This window comes from Oncorhynchus masou, chromosome 5, assembly GCF_036934945.1.
Source record: "Oncorhynchus masou masou isolate Uvic2021 chromosome 5, UVic_Omas_1.1, whole genome shotgun sequence".
In the NCBI taxonomy this organism is placed as follows: Eukaryota; Metazoa; Chordata; class Actinopteri; order Salmoniformes; family Salmonidae; genus Oncorhynchus; species Oncorhynchus masou.
Genome location: NC_088216.1, coordinates 48,104,778 through 48,132,376, shown reverse-complemented (window position 1 = coordinate 48,132,376; position 27,599 = coordinate 48,104,778). Strand labels below are relative to the sequence as shown.

At 39.9% G+C, this 27,599-nt stretch overlaps 1 protein-coding gene across 1 annotated transcript; it reads left to right on the top strand.

Moving 5' to 3' along the window:
* Positions 1-22,984: 22,984 nt before the first annotated feature.
* On the top strand, positions 22,985-26,323 carry LOC135539733 (vesicle transport protein GOT1A-like). Its single transcript, XM_064965808.1, has 5 exons — positions 22,985-23,120; positions 23,404-23,495; positions 23,873-24,051; positions 25,443-25,506; positions 25,889-26,323. Exons 1-5 carry the CDS (start codon positions 23,096-23,098, stop codon positions 25,910-25,912), a joined length of 384 nt encoding a protein of 127 aa, XP_064821880.1. The 5' UTR covers positions 22,985-23,095; the 3' UTR covers positions 25,913-26,323.
* Positions 26,324-27,599: the final 1,276 nt, after the last annotated feature.

Here is a 27,599-nt window from a genome sequence, read left to right as displayed (position 1 = left end):
TTTCTGTGGAATGTATTTCCTTCTTAATGCATTTGAGCTGATCAACTGTGTTGTGACAAGGTAGGGTTGGTATACAGAATATAACCCTGTTTGGTAAAAGACCAAGCCCATAATATGTCAAGAACAGCTCAAATAAGCAAAGAGAAATGACAGACTATCATTACATTAAGACATAAAGGTCAGCCTTGAATGAGAAGGTGTGTCAGACTTTTGACTGGTACTGTATTCAGTTGAAGTTTACATACACAAAGGTTGGTCATTAAAACAATTTTTTCCATCACTCCACAAATGACTTCTTTGTGCATGACACAAGTAATTGTTCCAACAGTTGTAACAGACAGATTATTTCACTTATAGTTCACTGCGTCACAAGTTTGCATACATTAAGTTGACTGTGCCTAAAACTGTGCCTTTAGAGTCATTTTTTTCTGAATTTCCGCCTGACTGACATGCCCAAAGTAAACTGCCTGTTACTGTGTTACTTGGGGTGGCAGGGTAGCCTAGTGGTTAGAGTGTTGGACTAGTAACCGGAAGTTTGCAAGTTCAAACCACCGAGCTGACAAGGTACAAATCTGTCATTCTGCCCCTGAACAGGCAGTTAATCCACTGTTCCTAGGCCATCATTGAAAATAAGAATTTGTTCTTAACTGACTTGCCTAGTTAAATAAAGGTAAAAAATAAATAATAAAACTCATGCCCAGAAGCCAGTAAATGCATATAATTTGTAGCATTGGATAGAAAACACTTTGACGTTTGTAGAAATGTTAAAATAATGTATGAGACTATATTGATATGGCAGACAGAAATCCAAAGAAAAACCAAACAGAATTTTATTTTGACGCTCTCATGCTTTTATAATGGAAAGCTATGGGTTTTATGTAATTCCAGCTCCCAGATTGCAATTCATATGGCTTCCACTAGATGTCAACAGTCTTTGTTCATTGTTTCAGGCTTGTTTCTTCAAAAACGAAGAGTACAAAGAGTCCCGGCATAATATCAGTCTGTTGTTGAGCGATGAAGAGGATGCGTGCTTACTAATTTTACTTTTCTATTGAACATACTTCTTTCCGTATGAAATATTATAGTTTATTTACATTTTAGGACACCTGCGGATCATATAGAAACGTAGTTTGACTTGTTTGAAACTTACTTTTTGGGATATAAAGATTTTATCAAAACAAAATGACCATTGATGTTGTAGCTGGGACCCCTGGGATTGAAAACAGAGTAAGATTTTCAAAAGAAAGTGATTTATTTAATCACAATTTTAATCACAATTTGGTTGAAAAATATGTTTATGTGGGCCGCCGTCCTCGACCAATTGCATGGTATGCTTTCGTTGTAAAGTTCATCACAAATCAGACAATGCAGTTAGATTAACACATATTTAAGCTTTTAAACGATATAAGATACTTGTATGTTCATAAATGTTTAATATTACACTTATTTATTTGAATTGCGCGTCCTCCAATTTCACCGGATGTTTCAACAGGTGTCCCGCCTAGCCTTAAAATTAAACAGCTTGGAAAATTCCAGAAAATGATGTCATGGCTTTAGAAGCTTCTGATAGGCTAATTGCCATAATTTGAGTCAATTGGAGGTGTACCTGTGGATCAAATTCAAGGCTTACCTTCAAACTCAGTGCCTCTTTGCTTGGCATAATGGGAAAATCAAAAGAAATCAGCCAAGACCTCAGAAACAAAAATTGTAGACCTCCACAAGTCTGGTTCATCCTTGGGAGCAATTTCCAAACACTTGAAGGAACCACGTTCATCTGTACAAACAATAGTATGCAAGTATAAACACCATAGGACCATGCAGCTGTCATAAAGCTCAGGAAGGAGACGCGTTGTGTCTCATAGAAATTAATGTACTTTGGTGCGAAAAGTGAAAATCAATCCCAGAACAACAGCAAAGGACCTTGTGAAGATGCTGGAGGAAACAGGTACAAAAGTATCTATATCCAGAGTAAAACGAGTCCTATATTAACATAACCTGAAAGGCCACTCAGCAAGGAAGAAGCCACTGCTCCAAAACCAGATAAAAAAGCCTGACTACGGTTAGCAACTACACATGGGGACAAAGATCATACTTTCTGGAGAAATGGCCTGTCGATTGATGAAACAAAAAATAGAACTGTTTGACCATAATGACCATCGTTATGTTTGGAGGATAAAGGGGGATGCGTGCAAGCCACAGAAAACCATCCCAACCGTGAAGCACGGGGGTGGCAGCATCATGTTGTGGGGGTGATTTGCTGCAGGAGAGACTGGTGCACTTCAAAAATAGATAGCATCATGTGGATGGAAAATTATGTGGATATATTGAAGCAACATCTCAAGACATCAGTCAGGAAGTTAAAGCTTGGTCGCAAATGGGACTTCCAAATGGACAATGACCCCAAGCAAACTTCCAAAGTTGTGGCAAAATGGCTTAAGGATAACAATGTCAAGTTATTAACAACCGCTGAATAGCATAGCGCTACATTCAATAAATATTACTATGAATATTTATATTCATGAAATCACAAGTGCAATATAGGAAAACACAGTTTAACCTTTTGTTAATCCACCTGTCGTGTCAGATTTTGAAATTATGCTTTACAGCGAAAGCAATCCAAGCGTTTGTGTAAATTTATCGATCACACGACAAAACATTAGGTACACTTAGCATCAGGAAGCTTGGTCACGAAAATCAGAAAAGCAATCAAATTAATAGTTTACCTTTGATGATCTTCGGATGTTTTCACTCCCGAGACTCCCAGTTACACAACAAATGTTCCTTTTGTTCCATAAAGATATATCCAACATACCCCAGTTTGTTTGTCGCGTTATGTTCAGAAATCCACAGGAAAGAGTGGTCACGACAACACAGACGAACATACCTATCCAAACTCTGTTAAGCGAGCAAAACTCATGTGACCACTTGACACGATGTTATCGTTCTGGCTCATTTTTCAAAATAAAAGACTGAAACTATGTCTGCAGACTGTTGACACCTTGAGGAAGCAATAGGAAAAGGAATCTGGTTCATATCCCTTTAAATCCAGCAAAGGGAGGCTATGGAACATGGAGTTTTCAAAATAGAAGCCACTTCCTGTTTTGATTTTCCTCAGTGTTTCACCTGCAATATCAGTTCTGTTAAACTCACAGACAATATTTTGACTGTTTTGGAAACTTTAGAGTATTTTCTATCCAATACTAATAATAATCTGCATATATTAGCAACTGAGACTGAGGAGCTGGCTGTTTACAATGGGCAACTTTTCATCCAAGCTACTCAATACTGCCCCTGCAGCCATATGAAGTTAAGAAGAACTTACACAAAAGACTTACAGAAATCTCTGGAACATGCTGACATCTCTGTTGATGCGTCTACGATACGTAAAAAACACTAAACAAGAATGGTGTTCATAGGAGAAAAAAGGCACAGCACACCAACATCGACTCCTCATCCCGACTGTATATTGTATGGTGTATGGTGAAGGGAGCATCATGGTTTGGAACTACTTTTCTTCCTCAAGGAATGGACAGCTTGCTATCATGGGTAAAATGAATTCCCAAGTTTATCAAGATATTTTGCAGGAGAATGTAAGGCTATCTCTCCTCCAATTGAAGCTCAACAGAAGTTGAGTGATGCAACAGGACAATGACCCGAAACACAGAAATAAATCAACAACAGAATGGCTTCAACAGAAGAAAAGAAGTCCTGACCTCAACCCGATTGAGATGCTGTGGCATGACGTCAAGAGAGCGGTTCATACCAGGCATCCCAAGAATATTACTGAACTGTAACAGTTTTGTAAAGAGGAATGGTCCAAAATTCCTCCTGCCCATTGTGTAGGTCTGATCCGCAACTACAGAAAACATTTGTTTTAGGTTGTTGCTGCCAAAGGAGGGTCAACATGTTATTAAATCCAAGGGTTCACATACTTTCCCCACCCTGCACTGTGAATGTTTACATGGTGTGTTCAATAAAGATATGAACATGTATAATTGTTTGTGTGTCATTAGTTTAAACAGACTGTGTTGTCTATTGTTGTGAATTAGATGAATATCAGAACAAATTTTATGACCAATTTATGCAGAATTCCAGGTAATTCCAAAGGGTTCACATACTTTTTCTTGCCACTATATACAGTACACACATACACACACACACACTCCGGATTCCGACATTGTTCGTCCTAATATTTCTATATTTCTTCATTCCATTATTTTACTTTGTGTGTATTTGTGTGTGTTCTTTTAGATATTACTCCATTGTTGGAGCTAGGAACACAAGCATATCGTTACATCTGCAATAACATCTGCTAAATATGTGTATGCTATAAATACAGGTTAGGATTGAAAATGAGGCTGTACTCCTGTGAATATATGCTCAGTGATGAAAAGACCCTGTATTGTTTAGCCAACGACCGACTAACGCCATTTGAGTAGCACGATATCACGCTGTGCGACTGCTGAACCATCTAATTTAACACACACACACACGGGCCACCACAAGTTGGTAAACATGAGTCACGCTCAAATAAAATTTCATCGGGCACATACACAAATTCAGCAGATGTTATTGCGGGTGTAGAGAAATATTTGTGTTCCTAGCTCCAATAGTGAGCTGCAACAGGATATAAGATGCCTGCATGCGCACTATGTACAAGCATGCATGAAAATGTATATAAACTTGCTTACTACTATCCTAAAATGATGTGCCATCGTACTGCAATTCTCCAGCAGATGCTGTGAAAGGGATAGCTAGTGTTGCCCTCTAAGTCACCACAAACTCACTGTGTGCTCTTGCAATAACAATGATAGCACCCATGCCATAACGACTATGTGTAGGTGATGCAGAACATACTAGCCAATGCATGAATAAGCACAACATTCACCTAGGTGATGTATACAGAGCCTAATCACATGTGCTCCCAGGATGCAATATTGGCAGCCATGCCATTATGCATACTGAGTGTAGAAAATAAAGCTAAGAAATCAGCTAACGTCTGAATGTGCGAGCATTCACCACAGCATTGGGAGTTGCAGCTTACTAATGTTTACATATTTTGCATTACTCATCTCATGTCGATATACTGTATTCTATCCTATTCTACTGTATCTACGTCTATGCCGCTCTGACATTGCTCGCCCGATATTTAATTCCATTTCTTTACTTTAGTTTTCTTTACTTTAGATTTGTGTGTTTTGTTGTGAAAATGTTAGTTATCACTGTTAGATATTACTGCACAGTTAGAGCTAGAAACAAAAGCATTTCGCAACACCCACAATAACATCTGCTAAACACATGTATGGGACAAATACAATTTGATTTGATTTGACTATTGAACACATTTACTCTGATTGCTCAGAGCAGAAACCAGCAAAGTGTCTTTATACAAGCGCATTAATACAAACCAGTCTGCAAGGTAAATTGAATGCGTTCTATCTTAAACTGTGTAAGGGAATAGGTTCTAAGAATAATAACCATAGACATAATGATTTGTACTACATTTGAGGTGTGACTGCTGCTGCACCTCACTCTAACTAATGTGACTGATATGACCCTTAAAATATTGGCTATCACTGATAGCATGCATTTATTCAGCGTTCTCATGAGCTGCGCAGTGCTAACTATCGATATTGGTGCTGCAATAACAATAAACGTCTGCATAGAAAATGAAATACTATCAAATCACCATGACAAACACTTACTGTATATCAATGCATAGCCTGTATAATAGCCTAGCATAGGCTACTTTCTCCTTGTATGACGGGGGATGATTCCCCATGATGGGGTGTGTTCACTGTTGCGCCAAATCTACCCAAAAGCTGTTATTAGGAACAACGAGTAGGCTAAAAGATAGGCTACTCCCGAGGTTAATTCTACTTAGCTAGCTAGTTTGTAGCCGGCTATTGACTGACAACAGTAGAGCAGCAACATTGTTGATCCTCGCAATCAATGGCATCCCCCCCAGCGCCAAAACATTGCAATATCATCATATTCATCGACGCAGGCAAGGTTATAACAAAGCTAGCGAGCAATCACAAAGAAAATATTAGATCAGAACACAGTAGCATAGTGAGAAACATCTAATTACACAGCAGTGTCAATGCAGAAAAAGAAGCCATCGCATAGTAGCAGTAGCAGCATACGGCAGAGGGATGAATGAGCAGACCCGGTCTGCTTAAATAGACTGCCAAAAGATTGGTACTCAAATCAAATATCACATGTGCTGAATACAAAATCTTAGACCTTACTTACAAACCCTTAACCAAAGACAATATGAACATTTTTTTTAAACTAAAATACAAAATAAAACCATAATAACAATTTTTTTTACAAAAAATAACAATAACGAAGCTATATACAGTGGGTACCGGTACCAGTGTGCGGTGGTACAGTTTGTCAAGGTAATTGAGGTAATATGTACATGTAGGTAGGGGTAAAGTGACTATGCATAAATAATAAACAATGAGTAGCAGCAGCGTAAAAAAGGGTGTCAATGCAAATGTATAGGGCCTTCCTCTGACACCGCCTGGTATAGAGGACCCGGATGGCAGGAATCTTGGCCCCAGTGATGTACTGGGCTGTATACACTACCCTCTGTAGTGCCTTGCGGTTGGATGCCGAGCAGTTGCCATACCAAGAGGTGATGCAACCAGTCAGGATTCTCTCGATGGTGCAGCTGTATACATTTTTTGAGGATCTGAGGACACATGCCAAATCTTTTCAGCCTCCCAAGGAGAGATAGGGCGTTGTCGTGCCCTCTTCACGACTGCCTTGGTGTGTTTTTGACCATGTTTGTTTATTAGTGATGTGGATGCCAAGGACCTTTAAGCTTTTCCACCCGCTCCACTACTGTCCCGTCAATGTGAATGGGAGCGTATTCTGCCCCCCTTTTCCTGTAGTCCACGATCAGCTCTTTTTGTCTTGCTCACGTTAAGGGAGAGGTTGTTGTCCTGGCACCACACTGCCAGGACTCTGACCTCCTCCTTGTAGGTTCTCATCATTGTCTGTGATCAGGCCTACCACCATTGTATCGTCTACAAATGTAATGATGGTGTTGGAGTCGTGCGTGGCCACACAGGTGTTCCTTTTGTCCAGGTGGTATAGGGCAGTGTGGAGTGCAGTGGCGATTACGTCATCTGTGGGTCTGTTGGGGCGGTATGCGAATTGTAGTGGCTCTAGGGTTTCTGGGATGATGTGAGTCATGAACTGGTGTTGATGTAAGCCATGAATAGCAATTTCAAAGCACTTCATGGCTACAGACGTGAGTGCTATGGGGCGGTAGTCATTTAGGAAGGTTACCTCGCGTTCTTGGGCACAGGGACTATGGTAGTCTTCTTAAAACATGTAGGTATTACAGACTCAGTCAAGGATAGGTTGAAAATGTGAAGACACTTGCCAGTTGGTGCATGCTCTGAGTACACATCCTGGTAATCCATCTAGCCCTGTGGCCTTGTGAATATCAACCTGTTTAAAGGTCTTACTCAGATCGGCTACGGCGAGTGTGATCACCCAGTAATGTGGAATAGCTGGTACTCTCATGCATGGTTCAGTGTTGCTTGCTTCGAAGTGAGCATAGAAGGTATTTAGCTCATCTGGTATGCTCGCATCACTGGGCAGCTGTCGGCTGGTATTCCCTTTGTAATCCGTAATAGTTTGCAAGCCTTGCCACATCCGATGAGCGTCAGAGCCGTTGTAGTATTATTTAATCTTAGACCTGTATTAATGCATTGCCGTTTTAATGGTTCGTTGAGGGCTTAGTGGGATTTCCTATAAGCGCCTTTAGCTCAGTGCTGATGTTGCCTGTAATCCATGGCTTCTGGTTAGGATATGTACGTACTAACACTGTGGGGACGATATCGTCAATGCACTTATTGATGAAGCCAGGGACTGATGTGTTATATTCCTCAACGCCATCGGATGAATCCCGGAACATATTCCACTCTGTGCTGGCAAAACAGTCCTGTAGCTTAGCATTTTCATCATCAGACCACTTCCGTATTGAGCGAGTTACTGATACTTCCTGCATTAGTTTTTGCTTGTAAGCTGGAATCATGAGGATAGAATCATGGTAAGATTTGCCAAATTAATGGGAGGGAGAGCTTTGTACGCATCTATGTGTTAAGAAAGTAAGTACGATGTTTTTCCTCTGGTTGCACATGTGACATGCTTGTAGAATTTAGGTTAAACTGATTTATGTTTTCCTGTATTAAAGTTCCTGGCCACTAGAATCACCTCGTCTGGGTATTCTTCTGAGCATTTTCTTTTTTGCTTATGGCCTTCTACAGCTCGTTGTGGTCTTAAAACTTGTTCACACTACACGTTCCCCAAGGGCACCACACCTCCCCCGCTCAACTCAAAAGGTGGCTCACAGAATGCAAAAATATTCTTAGAAATATTTAACCTCCACACGTTAACAAGCTCAAATGAAAGATAAACACCTTGTTCATCTACCCAGCGAGTCAGATTTCTAAAATGTTTTACGGCGAAAACATAGCACATATGTATGTCAAACCACCACAAAGACACAGACGATATGTAGCCATTTTGTCGAACAAAAGATGCAATCACAAACGCAGGATTAAAAGATAAATAATTCACTAACCTTTTGAAAATCTTCATCAGATGACAGTAATAGGACATGTTACACAGTACATTTATGTTTTTTTCAATAATATGCAATTTATATCCATAAATCACCGTTTACATTGACACCATTTTCAGAAAATCCTCAAAAATGTCCGGAGAAATTATAGATAGCTCCTCCAGATAACGCCAGATAACAGCAATACACATCATAAACTTTGACTAAATATACATGTTCTACATATAGTTAGAAAGATACACTGCTTCTTAATGCAACCGCTTTGTCACATTTCTTTTTAACGTTACAGAATTCGTTCACTATTCAATAATCTGGGGCGGCGCTCAGACGTAAGCAATATTTCTCCGCTATGTTGGAGTCAACAGAAATACAAAATTACAACATAAATATCCCTTACCTTTGATGGTCTTCAATCAGAATGTAGTGGAAGGAGCCATACTTACCCAATACATCGTTTTGTTTCAGTTCGTGTGTAGTTATAGTAGCATATGCTACCCGTTTCAGCTGAAATGCAACCAAAATGACTTCTGGTCCCAAACAGTTGCGCATCATAACTTCAAAATTACATATTATATGTCGACTAAACTGGTCAAATTAAGTGCCGAATCAAGCTTTAGGATGTTATAAACGTACAAAACAATTGGCGATTCAACCGGACAAAAGCAATTCTTCTCAGGCAATCTGGAACGGAGGGATGACTGTGTACAATTCGCGCTCGAACGCGCATGTATTTTCTCGCGACACCCACTCTTTTGCCTGCCAAAGGGTCAAAGCTCACGGGATTTGCACAATTATGCTCTACTGATAGAGGACATCTCGTGGAAGACATAGAAAGTGTTTCCAGATCCATAGCTAGTTGGGAACGGTGGGGGCGATGACGTCAAAGTTGCCCCAACTTTCTGTCTGCCAAAACTAGTTTGGGAGATTGCCTGCCCTGTGAGTTCTGCTATACTTACAGACATAATTCAAACGGTTTTAGAAGCTTTAGAGTGTTTTCTATCCAATAATTATTATTATATGCATATATTAGCAATTTTGGATAGATTGTTTTTCAGTTTACTATGGGCACGCAATTCATCCAAAGGGGGCAGTATTGTCCCGAGCCTTAATAACAGGTTTTAATGCCTGCCTCGGATTGTGATGGTAAATAGACAGCTATGAAAAATATAGATGAAAACTATCTCTTGTGTGGTCTACAGCTTATCATGAGGTACTCTCCCTCAGGGGAGCAAAACCTAGAGACTTCCTTAATATTAGAGATTGCACACCAGCTGTTGTTGACAAATAGACACAGACCACCACCCCTCATCTTACCGGACCTTGCTGTTCTTTCTTAAAAGAAAAACCCCACCTGAAGAAATCCTCTTTGGACCATGCATACCTTGGTCATCTGAGGGGGTAGAGACAAGAAAAACCTCAGTATAAGCTAAGGTTGTAATGGTTGTTGAATTCCTAACCATACCACGTGGAGCATTGGCTACACGGGTGGAAATGGTTAAACTCTGAGACTATCGATCCCGACAGAATAAGAGCAAATCTTCAATACTAATTACTAGTCTGCAGCTTGAAATTATGTCAACCTGCCATGCGAAGACCGACAACCTCCGAAACATCTATCTATAAGAACATTTCTGAATGGAAGGAAGCTTGGTCACGAAAATCAGAAAAGCAAACAAATTAAATCGTTTACCTTTGATGAGCTTCGGATGTTTTCACTCACGAGACTCCAAGTTAGACAGCAAATGTTCATTTTGTTCCATAAAGATTAGCCGAAATACCTCCTTTTCTTGTTCACGTTTTGTTGAGAAATCCACCGGAAATTACGTTCACGACGCCGAAAAAAATTACAAATTAGATCCATAATATCGACAGAAACATGGCAAACGTTTTTATAATCAATTCTCAAGGTGTTTTTCAAATATCTATTCGATAATATATCAATTGGCTTTTCTCTAGGAGCGAGAGGAACAATGGTCGCCTTTGTCTATTATGCACAAATCAGTCTGAAAGCCCTCACCTGAACACTGACGCAATGTTGTCATTCACGCTCATTTTTCAAAATAAAAGCCTGAAACTATGTCCAGTGACTGTATACACATTAGGGAAGCCATAGAAAAAGGAATCTGGTTGATATCCCTTTCAATGGTCAATAGGGATGCATAGGAACGCAGAGGTTTCAAAATAAGACTAACTTCCTGATTGGATTTATCTCAGGCTTTCGCCTGCAATATCAGTTCTGTTATACTCACAGACAATATTTTTACAGTTTTGGAAACTTCAGAGCGTTTTCTATCCTAAGCTGTCAATTATGTGCATATTCTATTATCTGGTCCTGAGAAATAGCCCGTTTACTTTGGGAATGTTATTTTTCCAAAAATGAAAATAGTGGCCCCTAGCCTTAAGAGGTTTTAACTGATTCCATATGTGTTGGTTCATAGTTGTGATGTATTCACTATTATTCTACAATGTAGAAAATAATACAAATAAAGGAAAATCCTGGGATGAGTAGGTGTGTCCAAACTTTTGACTGGTACTTGCTTAATTCATTTGATTAATATTATGCTGTTTCTATTCCATGAACATGAAAAATCCTCTGGGTGTCTGTGAGGATGGAATGGAAAATATGGCGCTGTACAACGTGACACTCATAAATTCAGATTTTCAGTTTGTAAATTCAGACCGTTTCTTTCTCAGGTTGTAGGGTTGATTTGAGTATTCTGGCCTTACAACGGCAGTCAAGCACCCAAGCTAACGTTGGCTAGCATGCTAGCTACTTCCAGACACAAATGAGGCCACTCTGACCATTTTACTCACTCTAGCTGTGCTGATTAGGCAGTTTCAATGAGTTGGTGACAGTAACTGTGCTGCTGGAAAAGAATTAAGTTAAATTAAGCTTTTTTGCCAATGTTTACTGACACCGGCCATATTCATTGAGTGTTGAGCACTTGTAAATTCATTATTTTGCACTCTGGTACTCAAATGACAGTGCTCTGAAATAGGTGTAGATAGCCAGAGCGAATTTACGAAAGCACCCGGACGTCCATTGAGAACGCACAACGACTATATCATTTAGCTGATCTAAGAATGACGGGAATAATCAAGTCAATAAACGTTGGGTAGTTAGATAGCCTATAGTTAATATACTGTAAAGTTTGATGTATACCTGCTAATGGTAGGCAGACAGCTAACATACCGGTACATACTGCTGTAATGATATGCTATGTGGTTTGTAAGGACAGCGTAGCTAACAAATTGTCAGCCAATATAAAGTGTAAGGTAACTTATTTGAAAAGTCATTACTTTATTACATTGAGTAGCAAGCTACCGCGAGGATGCTCTCTATCGGCTCTGTGACTTGAGCATGCTTTTGGTGCACAGTGGATAGCTCGCTGGACTTCGGGCAAGAAGGTTGAGGACTCGAAAACCTGCTCCCTGCTTGTTTCATTTGAAGTTGTGAGTTTATTATGTGGTTTATATTGCCTATTCATTGTCAGTTAGAGACACAGTAGTGCATTGGGACCCAAAAGCATAATCAGTGCTCTAACTCTCCCTTGATCGTTAGGGCAAATCTGGTTTGTGATAGGATGGGCTTTTTTCACACCGAGCTCGGTTATTAGACTATTCTTTAGTAAAGGTTGAATAGTCTATTGTTCAGCTAATAGCCCGCCTCCCCAATTTGAAACAAATCTATGTCTTTTTGTCGAGAGCAAAACATTTTTTTTAATCCAAAATAATAATAAAAAAGCAAAAACGAGGCTTCAAAATAAAAATAGCTTTCCAATCAAATATTTTGTAACAGAGCGCAAAACCTTATCCATTTTATTCCCCAAAAATATTTAGAGAACAAAAAATGTATTTAAAGTCAGTTTGGTTACAATCAATACTGTTCAGCCTTTCTTTCCGACACAAAGGAAGTCATAGCGGACACCTACAAAGAAGGACATCTCAGGTAAGCAGCACTGGGCGTCCTTCCGTCCAACTTTTACATAGCTAGTAGTTAGCTGATCAATGATGTCGCTCTTGCTGCTGGTGATTCTCTGATCCACCTCTACACAGACGACACCACTCTGTATACTTCTGGCCCTTCTTTGGATACTGTGTTAACTTACAAACCTCCAGATGAGCTTCAACGCCATACAACACTCCTTCCATGGCCTCCAACTGCTCTTAAATGCAAGTAAAACTAAGTGCATGCTCTTCAACCAATCGCTGCCCGCACCCGCCCGCAAATCTAGCATTCCTTCTCTGGACGGTTCTGACTTAGAATATGTGGACATCTGTCTGGTTAAACTGTAAACTCTCCTTCCAGACTTTAATTAAGCATATCCAATCCAAAAATAAATCTAGAATCGGCTTCCTATTTCGCAACAAAGCAACCTTCACTCATGTTGCCAAACATACCCTCTTAAAACTGACTAGCCTACCGGTCCTTGACAGCGGCAATGTCATTTACAAAATAGCCTCCAACACTCTACTCAGCAAATGGGAGGTAGTCTATCACGGTGCCATCTGTTTTGTCACCAAAGCCCCATATTCTACCCACCATTGCAACCTGTATGGCTGGCCCTTGCTTTATATTCGTCTCCAAACCAACTGGCTCCAGGTCATCTATAAGTCTTTGATAGGTAAAGCCCCGCCTTATCTCAGCTCACTGGTCACCATATTAGCACCCACCTGTAGCATGTGCTCCAGCAGGTATATTTCACTGGTCACCCCTAAAGCCAATTCCTCCTTAGACCGCCTTTCCTTACAGTTCTCTGCTGTCAACGACTGGAACAAATTGCAAAAATCCCTGAAGCTGGATACTGATATCCCCCTCACTAACTTTAAGCATCAGCTGTCAGAGCAGCTTACCGATCATTGCACCTGTACACAGCCCATCTGTTAAAACTTCTTAGGGATAGGCCCTTTTTTTCTCCACTTCCTGTCTGAATGACGTGCCCAAAGTAAACTGCCTGTAGCTCTGGCCCTGAAGCCAGGATATGCATATAATTGGCAACATTGGAAAGAAAACACTTAGATGTTTGTAGAAATGTTAAAATAATGTTGGAGAATATGACACGATAGATATGGTAGGAGAAAATCCAAAGCAAAAACAACCAAAAATGTATTTTGATAGACCATCCTCTTAGAAATACAAGAGAAAGGTCATATTGAAAATGAGCTCCCTGGATGTAATTCCTATGGCGGCCACAGGGTTTCAGCAGTCTTTGTTAAAGGCTTGTTTAGTCTTGTAACTTCAAAACCAATAAGAAATATCAGTTTTAGTTTAAGGACACAGTCTTGAAAATTCGTGTTTGCGCGCGCCAAGAAGACATTACGCACCTGTTTCCTATTGAACATACTTCTTTCCGAAATAAATATTATAGATTGATTTATTGTCTTACCTCCCTAATCTTACTTCATTTTCACACACTCTATATAGACTTGTCTATTCTGTTATTGACTGTACATTTGTTTATCCCATGTGTAACTCTGTGTTGTTTCTGTCATTCTGCTTTGTTCTATCTTTGCCAGGTCGCAGTTGTAAATGAAAACTTGTTCTCAACTGGCCTGGTTAAATAAAGGTGAAATGCAAAAATGCAAAAATAAATAGATATATAATCATATTTAATGCCGGTGGAACAGTTAGCCTTTTTACAGAAGGATGAAATAACACAATATTTCTGTCAGATGAAGAGTTAGACCAGAAAGTCAGCGCCATTAAGGCAATGATGCCCCATGCGGTCTTTAGAATGGTCAAAGGAAGTCTCAGAGCAATGGGCCATCGTGTACAATGGCGAAGAGTTAGGGAGTCTTTGCAGCTTGTAGATGGTGCAGGTATCATTGCCAGAATGATCCAGCTTTGTTGCATTGCTCTGCAAAAATAGTCAGTTCCTGCTCCCCTGTCTCTATTCCACATTGATACAAATCATAAATTGATGAGGTACTAAGATGTATAATGTCTCCCTAAAATCTAAGTTCTTTTTTACCTTTTTATTCTTACTTATTCTTACTTATGTGACACATAATTCTTACTTATGTGTCTTATTCTTACTTATTATTTGTAGACAAACTTTCAATGATGTATGAAATTGGAGTTGTTTCTTCATCAAATGGTAATACATAAATAATGAAACAGGTTAGAAGGTTAAACATTTCACTTTTAATTCCAATGCTTTTTTTCCAGACACAACAGGTAAGTATATTATTTTGTACACATATTGCATATTTCCCATCACCTAATGAACAATCACAACACCAGTCTAGTGTTAAGCTTTCTGTGCTGTATTGACGTATCCTGAAACTGACATCTGCTGCTTTAGATTGAATATGTCAATTATTGTTTTCATATCTACAAAAAATAAGCTATTTTCTTTACTTTCAGAGTGCGAGCTGATCAAGGGGTCAAAATATAGATATTGCCGTTCACTGTCTGAGGAACAGGCCGTGGAAGCTTTATTGCCGGCTAAAGTGTCCATAACCAGAGGTAAATCAAACTGTTCTGTGTTTTTTTCTCTTCCTCTCTGCCTGTCTTGTTGTACATGGAACCTGTCTCACATGCACAGTTTGGAGGAAGAAGGATACCTTGACCTGTCGAATTCTATCCACCTCTTCTGTTTGGGATATGTGTTCCTACCTCGTCTGCGGGCAGATCTACAGCATTTCACAGATAGTTGGAATATTCATCCTTTAAGTACAGCGGCGAACCTGACACCTCACCAGCTGTGGCATATAGGAATGCTCCAAACACCTGTGCACATTTTTTTTTGCCTTAGCACTACACAGCTGATTCAAATGATCATGTCATCATCAAGCTTCAAGTGGTATTTATGTCTAGTAATGACATTATCTTCTATTGTCTGTCCTCATGTGTCTGTTTTTCAGCATAAAGTACTCTGTAGCCACTTAGTGTGGACACCATGTGAGACCACACACACACACAATAAGTCTCTCTCCTTCACTTCATCCCTCTCCCCCTTCTCCATAAATCCTCTAGGTTATATCGGCTGTGTTGGTGAACCCCTCCCTCACCTGAACTGGCTGACACAGAAGGAACAGTGTGATCATAGGTGAGAGGTCACTTGGTCGGGTCAACAGGAAGTATTATTAAAGAGATGCTTTACGTTGAAATACAGATAGAGATGTAGTAGCCCCAGAGTTAATGATCCAAGGTCAATTTTGCATTTCTCCTCCTTTTTAAATGTCTTTATTTTTCATTGCACCTTTATTTAACCAGGTAGGCCAGTTGAGAACAAGTTCTCATTTAACTGTGACCTGGCCAAGATAGAGCAAAGCAGTGCGACATAAACAACATCACAGAGTTACACAAGAAAACGTACAGTCAATAACACATTAAAAAAATCTATTTACAGGGTGCAAATGTAGAAGAGTAGGGAGGTAAGGCAATAAATAGGCCATAGAGACAAAATAATTACAATTATTCTGAATACTCCTAATGATTATGATGACTGACAGTGTTAGAATAAAAAAACAACGCTCAATCGTGCTCTCTCTATCCATCTGTCTCTCGTCTGCAGGTATGTTTTGATGTGAGAGAGGAAGCCAGTCCCGTCATCGCCACCTCACCCACTTTTAAGATAACCTTTTGGCCAACTGGGGGCCCAAGGCTGGTTAAGAGACACCACTAGAGATAATGTAATTGTGATGAACTGAGAGAATATTAGGGAAGCACTGTAAGTCATGAATCATATTCTGTCCACCTCTGTTCCTACCTCTTTCCCTTTCTGTCTTCTATACCTCTTTCCCCACCTCGTCTTTCTTCCTCATTTTGTAATGCACAACATGTGTGCATTGAAGTACAGATTAAACTTGTATTCATAATTATCATAATTATAATGCATGTAATTATGTATTTATAACACCTGGAACATGAACTTCTTCAACAAAGCATTTCACATTCTCCACTGGTTGAATTGAAGTATCTCAGTGTTCTCAGATTAATGCAGATGAAGGGAGTTAGATTTCCATAGGTTTTTTTTTCTGTATATATGAATTACAATTCAGCCTTTACATAACTCATGTTTCTAGTCTATTGCACAGTTACAATGTGTAATCATTGATGTCCCAGGAGCAGGAGTGGTAAACACTGTTGAAGTGTATAATAATAATATAATTGTAATACATACATGCAGACACATCATCATTCAAATAATGGAGATTGATACACCTGGTATTGGATAAGACTGAAAAATAATGTCTCACAGAGATTCATACCTGAACCACACATTTATTTGCCAAGGAGGGGTACATGATCAGTGTATATATTCAATGTACAGGCTACAAGGTCTCATGTAGTGGGGCAAAAATGTATTAAGTAAGCCACCAATTGTGCAGAGGAAGAGGCCTGTAATTTTCATCATAGGTACACTTCAACTATGACAGACAAAATGAGAAAAACATCCAGAAAATCACATTGTAGGATTTTTTATGAATTATGGTGGAAAATAAGTATTTGGTCACCTACAAACAAGCAAGATGTCTGGCTCTCACAGACCTATAACTTCTTCTTTAAGAGGCTCCTCTGTCCTCCACTCATTACCTGTATTAATGGCACCTGTTTGAACTTGTTATCAGTATAAAAGACACCTGTACACAACCTCAAACAGTCACACTCCAAACTCCACTATGGCCAAGACCAAAGAGCTGTCAAAGGACACCAGAAACAACATTGTAGATCTGCACCAGACTGGGAAGACTGAATCTGCAATAGGTAAGCAGCTTGGATTGAAGAAATCAACTGTGGGAGCAATTATTAGGAAATGGAAGACATACAAGACGACTGATAATCTCCCTCGATCTGGTGCTCCAGGCATGATCTCACCCCTTGGGTGTGATCACAAGAACGGTGAGCAAAAATCCCAGAACCACACGGGGGGGCATAGTGAATGACCTGCAGAGAGCTGGGACCAAAGGACAAAGCCTACCATCTGTAACACACTACGCCACCAGGGACTCAAATCCTGAGGTGCCAGACGTGTCCCCCTGCTTAAGCCAGTACATGTCCAGGCCCGTCTGAAGTTTGCTAGAGAGCATTTGGATGATCCAGAAGAAGATTGGGAGAATGTCATATGGTCAGATGAAACCAAAATATAACTTTTTGGTAAAAACTCAACTCGTTGTGTTTGGAGGACAAAGAATGCTGAGTTGCATCCAAAGAACACCATATCTACTGTGAAGCATGGGGGTGGAAACATCATGCTTTGGGGCTGTTTTTCTGCGAAGGGACCAGGACGACTGATCCGTGTAAAGGAAAGAATGAATGAGGCCATGTATCGTGAGATTTGGAGTGAAAACCTCCTTCCATCAACCCCTGGCAGAATCCCACGTCACAGCCACTAACAACGTAAATGCAGCAAAAAAATAAACACCCTCTCACTGTCAACTGCGCTTATTTTCAACAAACGTATCATGTGTAAATATCTGTATGAACGTAACAAGATTCAACAACTGAGACATAAACTGAACAAGTTCCAAAGACATGTGACTAACATAAATGGATTAATGTGTACATGAAAAAAGGGGGGTTCAAAATCAAAAGTAACAGTCAGTATCTGGTGTGGCCACCAGCTGCATTAAGTACTGCAGTGCATCTCCTCGTTATGGATTGCACCAGAATTGACAGTTCTTCCTGTGAGATGTACCCCATTCTTCCACCAAGGCACCTGCAAGTTCCACACGTTTCTGGGAGGAATGGCCCTAGCCCTCACCCTCCGATCCAGCAGGTCCCAGACGTGCTCAGTGGGATTGAGATCAGGGCTCTTCGCTGGCCATGGCAGAACACTGGCATTCCTGTCTTGCAGGAAATCACACACATAAAGATCAGTATGGCTGGTGGCATTGTCATGCTTGAGGGTCATGTCAGGGTGAGTCTGCAGGAAGGGTACCACATGAGGAAGGAGGATGTCTTCTCTGTAACACACAGCATTGATATTGCCTGCAATGACAACAAGCTCAGTCCGATGATGCTGTGGCACACTGCCCCAGACCATGACGGACCCTCCACCTCCAAATTGATCCCACTCTGGGGGACAGGCCTCGGGGTAATGCTCATTCCTTCGACGATAAATGTGAATCTGACCATCACCCCCGGTGAGACAAAACCACGACTCGTCATTATAGACCACTTTTTGCCAGTCCTGTCTGGTCCAGCCACGGTGGGTTTGTGCCCATAGGCGACATTGTTGCCAGTGATGTTTGGTGAGGACCTGCCTTACAACAGGCCTACAAGCCCTCAGTCCAGCATCTCAGCCTATTGCGGACAGTCTGAGCACTGATGGAGGGATTGTGCGTTCCTGGTGTACCTCGGGCAGTTGTTGTTGCCATCCTGTACCTGTCCCTGTTCGGATGTGCAGATCCTGTGCAGGTGTTGTTACATGTGGTCTTCCACTGCAAAGACGATCAGCTGTCCCTCATGTCTCCCTGTAGCGCTGTCTTAAGCTTCTCACAGTACGGACATTGCAATTTTTGCCCTGGCAACATCTGCAGTCCTCATGCCTCTTTGCAGCATGCCTAAGGCACGTTCATGCAGATGACAAGGGACCCTGGGTATATTTCTTTTCATGTTTTTTAGAGTCAGTAGAAAGGCCTCTTTAGTGTCCTAAGTTTTCATAACTGTGACCTTAATTGCCTACCGTCTGTAAGCTGTCAGTGTCTTAACGACCGTTCCACAGGTGCATGTTCATTGATTGTTTATATTTCATTGAACAAGCATGGGAAACAGTGTTTAAACCCTTTACAATGACGATCTGTGAAGTTATTTGATTTTTACAAATTATCTTTGAAAGACAGGGTCCTGAAAAAGGGACGTTTCCTTTTTTGCTGAGTTTATATGCCTGGAATCCTTGCATCATATCGCAGCAGGAGAGAGTGCTGCTGTTGACAATAACCTAACTTAATGAATAGATTTTAAACAGAAACCACTCTCTGTTTGTCATAGATGGACAAGGTTAATATGAGATGAAAGGTGAGTTCCTAGGGAGTTCAGGAAGCCAAGCTAGAATTCTATGTGACATTCACAGCGATGGGGGCAGACATTTTGATCAGGAGAGACCTTTGGACAATATGCACATTTTCTCCAACACTAAATATGCAAATATGTATTTTACAGTTATAAGGAAGGTGACATTTTATAGTTAGTCATTTTTTATTTAATTGTATATATTTAGAAAAAATAAGTAATTTCAAACCTTATTCATACAGTTTTGTTGAATAGGAAATACATCATTTAAAATGTATCATATTTGTGCAGTATACTTGTGCTTGTGTCCTCAAAAGTGACTACAACTAACTATTTTTACCAGAATGGTGAGATTTTAACCTTCCTTGGAGTATGCATCATTACTAGTTATTGTTTATGTCCCTGACATGATAAATAATTACTTTTGGAGATTACATGATTACAAATTTCAGAGTTTAAAATACCAAAACCAACTCTGAACCTACTATATTAGTTTGGGAATGGGTCGAAACACACATAAACTATTCATGGACATTTAGCTATATTGTTGTTGCTAGCTAATTTGACCTGGGACATTTGGGTGGTTATTTGACCTGAAATGCATGTTCTTCTTTTGTGTATAATTATGACCCATTTTCAGTCATACAAAATTGTGTGTTCTCTAATCTACGACAATTAATCCATAGATAAAAGGGGGATACTAGTTTGTTTTTAGTTAATTTTCTTTTAATAATCTCTTGTTCATCTATCTCCTACTTCTGTGGATTTTACCAACCAACTTTAAGGTGCATTATCACCACCAACTGGACCTTGTTCATCTTTCAATCACCCACGTCGGTTAGTGTCACGTCTGCTCCTGCTCTTCCCCTCCGGCGTACACTGTCGCCAGAGTACTAACCACCAGTCATGGGAATCATCATTACGCACACCTGGCACTCATCATTATTCGCACCTGTGAATCATTGTGATTCACACCTAGCCTCCATTACCTTCACAATTTCCTCCCCTTTATATGTCAATCTCCCATGTTCACTCACCACTTGGTATTGTTCTTGTGTATCGTCATACTGCCTGATGTTAGTGGTGTGGTCTTGGTTTTTGTTGTTTTATTAACACATACAACTTTAGGTATTTTTAAATGTTAATGGCTCTAATAAGAGAAAATGGAGGTTGGATCAACAACATTGTAGTTCCTCTACAATACTAACCTCATTGACAGACTAAAAAGAAGGAAGCCTGTTTGCAACAAGCCACTGAGGTAATACTACAAAAAATGTGGCAAAGCAATTAACTTTTTGTCCTGAATACAAAGTGTAAGCAAACAGGAAAATGCTCATCCAGAGGCTGCGCTCCTAGTAGCCGGGGACTTTAATGCAGGGAAACCTAAATCAGTTTTACCTCATTTCTATCAACCCAGACGAACAAAAATTGTCATACGCAACCGCTGGATAAAAAATATTACTAGAAAATATTCATATTCATGAAATCACAAGTGAAATATAGCGAAACAAAGCTTAGCCTTTTGTTAATCACCCTGTCGTCTCAGATTTTGAAATGATGCTTTACAGCGAAAGCAATACAAGCATTTGTGTAAGTTTATCGATAGCCTAGCATAGCATTATTTCCACTTAGCATCAGGAAGCTTGGTCACGAAAATCAGAAAAGCAATTAAATTAACCGTTTACCTTTGATCTTCGGATGTTTTCACTCACGGGACTCCCAGCTAGACAGCAAATGTTCCTTTTGTTCCATAAAGATATTTTTTATATCCAAATACCTCCGTTAGTTTGGTGCGTAATGCTCAGGAATCCACCGGAAATAGCGGTCACGACAATGCAGACAAAAATTCCAAATTATATCCATAATGTCGACAGAAACATGGCAAACGTTTTTTATAATCAATCCTTGAGGTGTTTTTCAAATATCTATTCGATAATATATCAACCGGGACAGTTGTCTTTTCACTAGGACCGGGAGAAACAATGGCTGCCTCTCTTACGTAATGTGGTCGTTCACGCTCATTCTTCAAAATAAAGGCCTGAAACTACGTCTAAAGGCTGTAGACACCTTAGGGAAGCCATATAAAAAGGAATCTGTTTGATATTCCTTTAATTGGTCAATAGGGATGCATAGGAACACAGAGGTTTCAAAATAAGAGTCACTTCCTGATTGTATTTTTCTCAGGCTTTCGCCTGCAATATCAGTTCTATTATACTCACAGACAATATTTTTACAGTTTTGGAAACTTTAGAGTGTTTTCTATCCTAAGCTGTCAATTATATGCATATTCTAGCATCTGGTAGAAATAGGCTGTTTACTTTGGGTACGTTATTTTTCCAAAAATAAAAAATAGTGCCCCCTAGCTTCAAGAGGTTAAAGCAACATCTCAAGACACCCTAAACATTTGACCCAAGTTAAACAATTTAAAGGCAATTCTACCAAATACTAATTGAGTGTATGTAAACTTCTGACCCAATGGGCATGTGATGAAAGAAACAAAAGCTGAAATAAATCGCTCTACTATTATTAAAATAAAGGGGTGGTCTTAAAATAAAGTGGCGATCCTAACTGACCTAAGGCAGGGAATTAATACGAGGATTAAATGTCAGGAATTGTGAAAAACTGAGTTTAAGTGTATTTGGCTAAGGTGTATGTAAACTTCAGACCTCAACTGTATATACTGTATACTGTATCCTTCAGTATCTATTGCATCTTAGCCGCTCTGTCCATATATTTTATACTTATGCATTCTCATCCCATTCCTTTACTAGATTGTGTGTGTTAGGTTTTGTTGTGGAATTTGTTATACAGTATATTGAGTTTTGTTGTGGAATTGTTACATATTACCTGTTAGATACTGCTGCACTGTCAGATCTAGAAGCATAAGCATTTCAATACACTCGCAATGACATCTGCCAACCATGTGAGCAATAAAATTGTAATTTATTTTATTTGAGATGGTTGAGTTCAGGCTGTAACACATTAAAATGTGGAATAAGTCAAAGGCAATGAATACTTTCTGAATGCTCTGTACGTGTACATTTATTTTGCAACACTTGTGCAAACAACGCGGCCAGTTTAGTCAGCATGCAACAGAGAAATTGAGCAAAATGTATAAAACTAAATCTTAACAGGCCATGTCAATTTCGACTAGCTCACAAAACAAAAAATTACCCAGCCCATCTGGCATTTTCCAGAATTGCCAGATGGCCAATCCAACCCTGGCTCATTTCTTCTAACTAAGGGATTATTTCAAACTTGGAAATCCCATTATGATAATCTTAATCTGAATCCGAGACACCTTTTCAGGTAAGGCAGCTCCAGTATAAATGAATGTATAAACATACGCTATTGGCAATCCCAGTATTGATTGACAACAATGTTCACACGGTGACAGCTCAGTTCAAAGGTCACCACAGAGAAGGAAGAAGCACAGATCTACACCAAACTCCCAAGGAGAAGGAGCAGGAGAGATACGCAACAGGGGGGAGTGAAGGAGAGTGAATTCAGGGGAGGACGAAAACATCATCATGGTTTCAATCACAGAGACTCAGAGTAAGTGGTTAGGAACGGCTGTCCATACAATCACAGTGTTTATTTGTTTTACCTTCAACTCTGAGACTTGAGTTAAGCAACATGTACTTGGACTTGAGTGATGTCATTGTGAAGACTTTGAACTTTGAAGTGTGTTATGGTGAAAGCCTTTACGGATATGAATACTGTGAGTTTTACTTCTAAAGATGATCTAAATGTCTAAACAGTCTGTAGGCCTATATTTGGTTGAACTACCCGAGCTGACTCTCACAAATGTTTGTGTGTGTGTGTGTGTGTGTTCCAGAGATTGGTGTTGGTCTCACAGGCTTCGGCCTCTTCTTTCTGCTCTTTGGCGTGCTGCTGTACTTTGACTCTGTCTTACTGGCATTTGGGAATGTGAGTAATAATCGCTATCACACACTGACACTGTGCTCCCCTCTCACCATCATGCAACGTTCCTTCACCGCCTGGCTAGGGGAAGCAGGTAACAGGTCAACAGAGGCCACTGATATAGCATTAATAACATGATGTTACACACAGCATGACTTATACTCTTTTCACATGGTACTCTGTAAATCTATAACCAATATTTTGGAATTAATACACACCTGCACTGTACTGTCTAAATATTTTTTTCAAAGGCAATTGGGTTGCTTGATAATAGTCACAGTAACAGGAAGTAATAGTGACAGTGACAATATTAGCTGCACAAACAGGAAGAATGTATGTTCTACGTTTTCAAACAAAGCTTGCCTCGTCCTTCCTTCCTTCAGGTTCTGTTTCTGGCTGGCCTGGCGTTCATCATTGGCCCGAGAAGGACGGCAGGGTTCTTCTTCCAGAGACAGAAGCTCAGAGGCTCCACCTTCTTCCTCGGTGGCGTGGCCTTGGTGCTGTTCCGCTGGCCAATCATCGGCATGGCTGTGGAGAGCTACGGCTTCGTGCTCCTGTTCAGGTGTGTAAAAAAAGAGCACCTCTAGGATAGTGAAAAAGAGGACATTTTACATTTTAGTAATTCAGCAGACACTTTCATCATTGAGGGCCTTAGACATCCAGAGAATCGTAGAAGACATGCGTTAATGGAAGCAAGTTGGAACAACAACTTAAAAAACAGGATAGCTGGGAGAGGATTATGCTAGATGAGAAACATACAGTACCTTGCGACAGCACTGTATTTTTAAATGCCTGCTTCATTTCAACCACAACAAAATAGCGCAAAATGAATTGAAATCGATGGCAGCAATTATTTGGACTGAAGAAAGAGAATATAAACTTCAGAATGGAATGTTGCCCATTCACATATCATATGTGTCACGTCTGCTCCTGCTCCTTCTTACTGGAACTCGAGGACGCCAGAATGCCCATCATTACGCACACCTGTCACCATCATTACACGCATCAGCGCTTGCTGGGCTCACCTGGACTCCATTACCTTGTTGATTGCCACTCCTATATCTGTCTGTTCCTCAGTTAGATCCCTGTGCTCTCTGAGATGTCGTTCTGTACACCACTGTATGCCTGTTTGTGGCCCATCTGTTAGCTTGCACTATTCTTGCGATTCTCCTTCAACCTCTCATCAAAGAGCTGTTTTTGCCCACAAGACTTAAACCTAGACCCTGTCGTGCATGATAAGCACAGGAGCCCAAACTTTTTGAGAAACTGGAACCAGGCACCTGGAAGCCTGGAACCAATGATCATACCATGCTCAAAGTAGCGTTGGTCACTCATTTTGCCCATTCTAACTTTCAGTCGAACAGTAACTGAATGCCTCAATGCCTGTCTGCCTGCTTTATAAACCTTGTCTGTCGAAAATGTTGGATATTAGGTTGTTAAATTATTGCATCTGAGCTCCTAGAGTGTGCGGCTCTCCTTTAATTCTTCTAGTGTTCTTCTTCGCTATCCAGCACCTCGCCTAAATAGGTGTGTGTTTCTTTCGCCTCTAGTTTAATCTGCTTTATAAATCAAACCATAGCCATGTGACTGTTTGTAGGAGTGATCACTTTTCATGAACGGGGGGGTGTTCCTACTAAACTGGCCACAGAGTGTATATCACTTTACTGACCACATCCAGGGACCAGCCTTGAACCACTTTCTAAGACAAACATTTTACCATGGCCAAAACATGTGAGAAAGCTTTTACATTTAAAAAAATCACAAATGTCTGATACCTCCCTGTGGTTCTAAGAGAAAATAAGATTACATTCATATTTCCCAAATGGAAATTTGCCGAGGAAACCTGGGCAACATTAAAGACAGACTCACTCTGTGGTAGTTCTAAGCTGAACTGACAGTATTTGCTGGGTCAGAATGTTCTCACATCATATTTATTTGTCTATCTCCCTCCAGGTCATTCTTCCCTGTGGCGTTTGGATTAATTCTATCGTTGGTTAATATCCCCTATCTCAATGTGGTGAGAGCAATAATCTCGATTTTTTTTTCAACTGACAGTGACTATGCCAGGCTCATAACTTTGTATAAACATAATGAGTTATGATTTAATTATAAGCATGATTTGTATAATTCTCCCATAAAATAATGGAGATATAAAGGTACATTTGGGAACCGTTGTTTGAGCTAAGAAAGCAATGGGGAAAAAACTACAATGCATTAGCCCACTCCAAGACTGCTTGAGGTTTGTGTCGACACTCCCGATCTTTCAACAAAGAGAGGATCACTCCACATAACATTTTCACAATGTGTCTAGTGGAAAGCTGTAGTCTCCCAATAGTCCTGCTTCATGAAGACTGAAATCTCTCCCTCTCTCTTTCTTCTCTTCTTTGTCCTTATCCCAGGGAAACAGCTCCTCTATGGTCTGAGAGAATAGGAAGGTATGGGAAGCTCTCTCTCACTATCTCTACGCTTTCTCTTTCTTATCTCCGTTACGCAACAACTTCCTAGGAAGTGGCCCTTCCATGGTCTGAGGAAAGAGAATGAGAGTGGAAGAGTTGAATAGAGGCTGCAAAGAAGAGAGGAGGAATGAACGTGATGGATTAAACAAGGAAAAGCTTATGGGCTAAGACTGGCTACAACCTTTGACAGAGACTGACAGAGAAGTGGTGGAGACGAGGTAGCTAAGAGCCTTGTCCATCAACAAGTATTAACCAATGGACTTGAACTATTCTTCTTAAAACGTTTGTATAAAAATGATCTAGCAGAGAAACCATGTGTGGCAATGAGTGTTTGCCATATCACTAATGTATTTATAATAAAACCATGTTTTTGATCTACTGTTTATTATATCCTTTACTACATAGTTTATTTGAAGGTAAACATGTAATCTATTACTTTGTAGATGACGGTGTACATTTCAAAAGTTTTGGGTGATGTCTGTATTTCATTTATAAATAGATATGCCTTCTATTATTCAGAATGTCTCATGAATACATTTTTTCACATATTTTTGAGTGAAGGGAAAAGGACTAGTGCTATTTTGTAACACCCTGACCCCCTTTTGTGCAGTTTAAATACAAGAACAAGGACCAATATCGGGGAAAATACTATGGGAATGAGGGTGCATGTTCATCAAACCACTTCTCCATAATGTTCCATTATTTAGTTTATTTTCCGGATAATCTTGACCTTCAACACAAATGCCCTACATTGTGTGTTGGACAGGTTGGAATAAAGTAAAGTAATACTTTTAAAGAAGGCCAGTTTTATTGCTTCTTTAATCAGCTCAATAGTTTTCAGCTGTGCTAACATAATTGCAAAAGGGTTTTCTAATGATCAATTAGCCTTTTAAAATGATCAAGTTGCATTAGCTAACACAAAGTACCATTGGAACACAGGAGTGATGGTTACTGATAATGGGCCTCTGTACGCCTATGTAGATATTCCATAAAAAATCTGCAGTTTCCATTTACAACATTAGCAATGTCTTCACTGTATTTCTGATCAATGTTATGTTTTTTAAAATTACTATATGTATTTTCTGAAAATATTACTATGTGAATTATTAATACTCAATTGACCCATTTTTGTCAGTGTTAATCGGAAAGTATTTATGACAATGTTAATTGCACATACAGACAATTACTCTGTGGCAGAGCAATGAGCCAAAAGGGGGGTTGACACCTCCAATGTTGACTCTGACGAATAACGAGCAAAAAGGGAGGTGACTAAACCAATCAGATTCCTTGTAGAGCCACCTGGTGAGGATTTCTTAACTACTCTTCTTCCATTGTGTGCATGACATGCATCAGGAAGTAGATTAAAATAAGAAATACTTTTTTTATTGTGCTTTGTAAGATGATGCAAGTGAAGCACTCCAGAAAAAGATAAATGAACCCAGACAAGCCCAGCTTCCAGGGCCCCAGCTTCCACCAGTCCATAGTGGTAAGATCCGGCATTATGCAACTAGGTCATTAAATGTATAATCAGCAAGTTGACATTCTGTTTGACACACAATCAAGTATATGGGTGAAGAAAAGTGTACAGTTAATGCAAGTACAAGTCTTAAATTGTAGAGACGGCATGAAATCATAACCTAAGTACAGTTGATAT